General features: G+C 43.2%; 1 protein-coding gene across 1 annotated transcript in view; it reads left to right on the top strand.

Moving 5' to 3' along the window:
• The window catches only part of ncf1 (neutrophil cytosolic factor 1), a 107,871-nt gene extending 103,633 nt beyond the window's left edge, over nucleotides 1–4,238 (top strand). Inside the window, exons 11-12 of the mRNA XM_063031248.1 lie at nucleotides 3,055–3,203; nucleotides 3,964–4,238. Of these exons, the coding sequence (XP_062887318.1) occupies nucleotides 3,055–3,170 (116 nt within the window). The 3' untranslated portion in view covers nucleotides 3,171–3,203; nucleotides 3,964–4,238. The remainder of the gene's footprint in view (nucleotides 1–3,054; nucleotides 3,204–3,963) is intronic.
• Nucleotides 4,239–6,870: the final 2,632 nt, after the last annotated feature.

Consider the following 6,870-nt stretch of genomic DNA (forward strand, 5'->3'; position numbering starts at 1 on the left):
CTCCACATCATCACCACTTTCTGTCTTTCCATATAGTCACCACTTCCTCGCATTCCATATCATCACCACTTTCTGTCCCTCCACATTCCCTCCCTCCACATTCTCTCCACATTCTCTCTCTCCACATTCTCTGACTCCACATTCCCTCCCTCCACATTCTCTCTCTCCACATTCTCTCTCTCCACATTCTCTCACTCCACATTCTCTCTCTCCACATTCTCTCTCTCCACATTCTCTCACTCCACATTCTCTCACTCCACATTCTCTCTCTCCACATTCTCTCCACATTCTCTCTCTCCACATTCTCTCCACATTCTCTCACTCCACATTCTCTCACTCCACATTCTCTCCACATTCGCTCCACATTCTCTCACTCCACATTCTCTCCACATTCTCTCCACATTCTCTCACTCCACATTCTCTCCACATTCTCTCTCTCCACATTCTCTCACTCCACATTCTCTCTCTCCACATTCTCTCCACATTCTCTCACTCCACATTCTCTCACTCCACATTCTCTCTCTCCACATTCTCTCACTCCACATTCTCTCCACATTCGCTCCACATTCTCTCACTCCACATTCTCTCCACATTCTCTCCACATTCTCTCACTCCACATTCTCTCACTCCACATTCTCTCCACATTCTCTCTCTCCACATTCTCTCACTCCACATTCTCTCTCTCCACATTCTCTCCACATTCTCTCACTCCACATTCTCTCTCTCCACATTCTCTCCACATTCTCTCACTCCACATTCTCTCCACATTCTCTCACTCCACATTCTTAACCTGGCCAACCTCTTACTATAACTGAGGACCTTTAATCTTGGTAATATCCTGATAAATCTCTGCGCTTTGTCCAGTTTAACCGTATTGTTCCAATACAAAGGGACCAGAACTGTACACAATGCTCAGAATGCAGTCTCACCAATGCTCACAAATTAACCAATTTCCCCCCGGGATCAATAAAGTATGACTATGACTATGACAATGACTTACAAAACTGCAACATAAAGACCCAATGCCTATACTCAGTGCCCTGCTTGATGTAGGTCAATGTGCAAAACACCTTTTGCATGATACTGTCTACCTGTGCCACCACTTTCAATGAACTATGCACTTGTACTCCTAAGTTCTTCTGTTTCACTGCATTCCCTCATGCTCTACCCATAATATAAGTGCTATACAGGCTTAACTTTCCACTTATTTATATTGAAATCCATTTTCCACACCTCAGCCCACTTCCCTAACTGGTCATGATCTCGCTGTAATCTATGATGACCTTCTTCACTATCAACAACACCTAGTAATTCAATAGATATATTTAACGTCAGAGAAATGCATACGATATCCATCCTGAAATTCTTTTTCTTCGCAAACATCCACAAAAACAGAGGAATGCCCCAAAGAATAAATGACAGTTAAATGTTAGAATCCCAAATGTGTCATCTGCAAATTTACTGATCAGGCCTTGTGCATTCGTATCCAAGTCAGTTATATAGGTAACGATTACATGGGTTGTGGCACCAACCCCTGCAACACACCACCAGTCTGGTCTCCATTCTAACAAACAACCTTCCTATCTTGGAGCCAATTTTGGATCCACCAAAGTACAATGGCTCTTCCTGGATTCCTTGGGACCTAACCTTCCAGGCCAACCTACCATGCAGGACCTTGTTGGAGGCCTCGCTAAAGTCCAAATGGACAAAATCCACTGTCCTACTCCACCTACCTTTTTGGTTGTTACTTCAAAAAGACTCTGAAAAGTTAATTGGGCACACCTTCCATGCACAATGCCATGCTGACAGCTTTCAATCCGATTCTGTCTGTGCAAGTGTTGGTAGATCCTGTCCCTCAGAATTCCCTCCAGTAACATCCCCACCACTGATGTCAGGCTGATCAGCCTGTAGTTGCATGACTTGTATTTGCTCCCTATATCGAAACAGAAGTCGTTAACCACCTTACATTCTTTGGAAACTTCATTGTCTCTGAACATGGTTCTGTTACTTCTTTTCTAGCCTTCCACAAAGTCCAAGGGTGCACTTAGTTAACCCCTGGGGATTTTTCTACCTTAATATGTTGTAATACTACACATATCACCTCTTTAGTAATAGTTCCTAGTACATCTTCACTGGTTTCCCTTATATCCTGTGTATACATGATTTTCGCTTCAATAAACTCAGAGGTGAGATCATGGTTAAAATTCCTACCTATCTCCCACAGCTCAAGATACAGCCAGCTTTGCTTATCTTTAAGAGACCTGCACATTCTCCCTAGCCACCCCATTACTTTTAATGGAGGGTGTATATTTAAAATGAGAAGAGTATGTTCAAAGGAGATGAGTGGAATAAGGATTGTACAGCTGGAATGTACTGCCGAGTCTTCTAGATAGGCACATGAATGTCTAGAGATTGGAGGGCTATGGATTTTGTGTAGGCAGAAGGGATTAGTTAAGTGTTCAATGGCTAGTTAATTAGGTCAGCACAACATCACCGGTTGAAAGGGCTGTTCCTGAGCTCTTCTGTTCTATGTTTTAAAACAGAGACACCTAAAACTAGACTATAGACTTAAGTTGAGGAGTAAGGCTTTAAGAGGGTTAACAAGGAAGAACGTCTTTCACCCAGAGGTTGTTTATGTTCTGGAATGCTCTGCTTGAGAAGGTGGCAGAGGCAGAGGGAGATACATTTAAAAAGTATCTGGACAATCAAATACTTTGCCCAGCATGGACTGGGTTCTGATCAATGGGATTTGTAGAGACATGTGCTTTGCTATTGATGGTGTCTTTTGTGCTGCATGGTATTGGTTGTTTCAATGTGTGTGTGTGTGTGTGTGTGTGTGTGTGTGTGTGTATGTGTACATGTATACTGGGCTATTCAAGCATATGGTATCCGTGCATCTTCTGTGTCAGTGTGAGGTCTCTGCTCTTCTCCTTCCATGGTCCTGTGTTGCTCGTTTAGGGCTGTGTCCTGACTGTAAGCGTTGTCTGTGTGGGAAGTTTGGGTATGTGCCAGTCCAGCTGAGTGATCATCAGTTATTTTTTTTCTCTCTCTCAGATGCCATCAGTGAGGAGGAAGAAAGTCAAAAGATGGCCCCAGAAATTCCTCCCCGGCCGACTCTCAGTGAGATCATGGCACACTGCTCTGAGAGAACCAAGAGCAAAATAAAATGAGTGTGAGCCTTTGCAGGAAACCATTGGCAGCAGGTATGGCCATGTGGCTTGTGATCCAATTGTCCCATGTGGGTGTGAATCCAGCTGTGGGCTTGTTGATTAGATTAGATTCAACTTTATTGTCATTGTGCCGAGTACAGATACCAAGCCAATGAAATGCAGTTAGCATCTGACCAGAAGTGCAAAGAATAGTGTTATTTACAAAATAACTGCGAATAAAAAAAGTGCTACAGCACACAAATATAAAAGTACTGAGACAGTACAATATGGATGCAATACTGCTTAGCGCTGTGATGTGAGGTTCAGCAGGGTCACAGCCTCAGGGAAGAAGCTCTTCCTGTGCCTGCTGGTGCGGGAGCGGAGGCTCCTGTAGCGCCTACCGGATGGGAGGAGAGTAAAAAGTCCATGGTTAGGGTGAGATGCATCCCTGATAATGTTTTTCGCCCTGCCCAGGCAGTGTGGATCTTGCTGTGTTTAAGATTCATGTTCAGTATCCAGCCGTGGCAGATAGCCGTGTTTGAAGTCCAGCTCTGGAGGGAGGCTGTTCTAATGGGGTTCCACCTTGCTTGAGTGATTTTGGATTTTGGAATTCACTGTGTGCAAATTTGATGAACCAAGTGGCCTCACGCTAACCTGAACCCAGGCTCATTGTTCAAGGAGCTAATTATTTCTTCTTCTCCTGTCCCTCCCACTGTTGCCTGCAACATTCAACAAGTCAGGCACTGGCTGTGGAGAGAAATTTGAAATCTGATGATAAAGCCTAAAACTTTAATCTTTGTTTCTCTCTGCACAGATGCTGCCTGACTGGGGTCCTTCTTGCATTTTTTGCTTTTATTTCCAGCATTTGCAGTTTAGTTCTGAATTCATCTGAGGAAGTTCCAGGTCCCAGACTGCACCATGCACTGAAGTTGACTGTACATGCCCCTGTGTTTGTATTGGACACCAGCTTGTATCGTTCTGCAGCAACCAACCTGGGCCAAGCTTGTCTTAGGAGTTGCTGAGACAATGGGTCAGGGAAGACAAGCAGGAACAAATCCTCTGCAAGAATTTACACATGTGTTAAAACAATAAAAGACAATCTTATTTTCTTCATCTGGTTTGTGTTTTTCCTACTGTGATCTTCATTCTAAGATTACAATGTCCCTAATTTGTCAGATTAGAACTGAAGCATACCCTGTATGTTGATATTTATTTGTAAATTGAAAAGCAATTTGCCCTTAAACCTTATGGTTACAAATTGGCATATAGGAGGGAGACTGAATATCTGGTTCAGAGGTGCCACAGCAACTTCTCACACAATGTCAGTAAAATCAAGGAGCTGATTGTTGATTACAGGAGGAAGAAGCTGGAGGTCCATGAGTGAGTCTTCATTAGGGGATTGGAGCTGGAGAGGGTCAGTAACTTTAAATTCATTGGCATTACCATATCAGAGGACCAGCACAGAGAAGGCATGACAGCTCCTCTACTTTCTTAGAAGTTTACATAGATTCACCATATAATCCAAAACTTTGACAAACTTCAATAGATACTCAGTGGAGAGCATCCTGACTGTTGGCATCATGGCATGATGTGGAAACATCAATGTCCAGGAATGGAAAAGTCCTCAGAAAGTGCTGGATGTAGTCCAGGTAAAGCCCTCTCCGTCATTGGGCAGATTTACAAGGAGCGCTGTCACAAGAAATCAACGTGCGTCATCAGGAACCGCATTATCCAGTCCATGTGCTTTCTTGTGACAGCCATCTAGTAAAAGGTACAGGAGCCTTAGGTCCCACACCACCGAGTTCAGGAACAGTTATTACCCTAAAACCATCAGGCTCCTGTGTCAGTGTGGATAACTTGACTCACTCGACACAACTGATTGACTCACTTTCAAGGACTTTGCAACTGTCGTTCTCAGTATTATTTATTTACTTTATTTTATTTGTGTAATTTGTTTTCTTTGGCACATTAGACACTTGACCTTTGTTATGTACAGATTTTCATCAATTCTTTTCTTCCTGTAAATGCCTGCAAGAAAATGAATCTCCGAGTAGTACAAGGTGACATATATATATAATTTGATAATAGAGTTACTTTGACTTTGTCCTGTACCAGGTTCAATGCTGACTCCGTGTAGCTGCAGAGATTCTGGCAGCTGAAGCATTCTTTGTTTAACCACAGCCAGCCCGTACTGAAGAGCAACACGCTCCATGATTGTAGACTTGTGCATATGGGAAGCTCTGTAGCAGTCGTGTGCCCTCTTCGAGCCTCGATTTACTTTCAAAGCATCATCCTGTTGTGACTGATAGCTACATTGATAATTACAAAAATGATTTTTGTGGGTAGAACTGATCTCTGGTTTGTGGGAGTTACTGATCGGTGTCATACACCAGGGGACTAGAAGGTAAGTGTGGCCTGGGTGGAAGCCCAGGCAAGGCAGAAGAAAGGCAGGCACCTTGTACGTTGTTTATGAATATTTGTTACAAAAAATTGGCTCTGTTGACTCTAAAATTGAAAGGAATGGCCTGAACAAGCTCTGATCTTGACTCCCACTGAACTCCTCAGAGAAAGATGTTACTGGTATGGTGATAGGAAGCAGAATGCACTGGGGCGTCAAACTGACTCGGGCTCTGTGACCAGCAGTGTAGTGCTGGAGCCTCTATTGTTTGTCATATATATAAATGACTTGGATGAGAATGTAGGTGGTCAGAGTAGTGAGTTTGTAGATGATATGAAAATTGAAGTCATAGATGATGAATAAATTTGTGATCAGCTGGAAAGTTGGATAGAGCACTTGAAGGTAGAATTAATTTTAAATGAGTGTGAGATGATACACTTTGGTAAATCACATTCTGACAGGGTATACAGAGTAAATGACAGGGACGTTAGCAGCAAAGTACATAAAGACCTTGATGTGCAAGTCCATAACCGTCTGAAAGTGGTGTCCCACCTGGATAAGGTAATGTTTGCCAAATCATGCCAAATCAAAGAGTATTATAGCGGGGTCATCATGTTGCATAATGTTACATATGATAAAATATAGTATGCCAAAGTCAGCACGGTTTTCTAAAGGGGAAATCTTGCCTGCCAAATAGACCATAAGAGATAGAAGCAGAATGAGGCCATTCAGCCCATTGAGTCTGCTCTGCCATTCCATCATGGCTGGTCCCGGATCCCACTCAACCCCACACACCTGCCTTCTCGCCATATCCTTTGATGCCTTGATCGATCACGAAGCTATTAACTTCTGCCTTAAATACACCCATGGACTTGGCCTCTACCGCAGTCTGTGGAAGAACATTCCACAGATTCACTACTCTCTGGCTAAATAAATTCCTCCTTACCACTGTTGTAAAAGGTCACCCCTCAATTTTGAGGCTGTGCCCTCTAGTTCTGGATAGCCCCAGTATAGGAAACATACTGTCAACATCCACCCTATCTAGTCCTTTTAACTTCCGGTAGGTTTCAATGAGATCTCCATGCACTCTTTTGAATTCTAGTGAGTACAGGCCCAAAGCTGCCAAATGCTCCTCATATGTTCATCCCCAGAATCATCCTCAGGAACCTCCTCTGGACTCTCTCCAATGACAACACATCCTTTCTGATATATGCAGCCCAAAACTGTTAACAATACTCCAAGTGCAGCCTGACAAGTATCTTATAAAGCCTCAGCGTTATCTCATTGCTTTTATATTCTATTCCCATTGAAATAAATGCCAAC

This window comes from Mobula hypostoma, chromosome 23 (assembly GCF_963921235.1).
Source record: "Mobula hypostoma chromosome 23, sMobHyp1.1, whole genome shotgun sequence".
NCBI lineage: Eukaryota > Metazoa > Chordata > Chondrichthyes > Myliobatiformes > Myliobatidae > Mobula > Mobula hypostoma.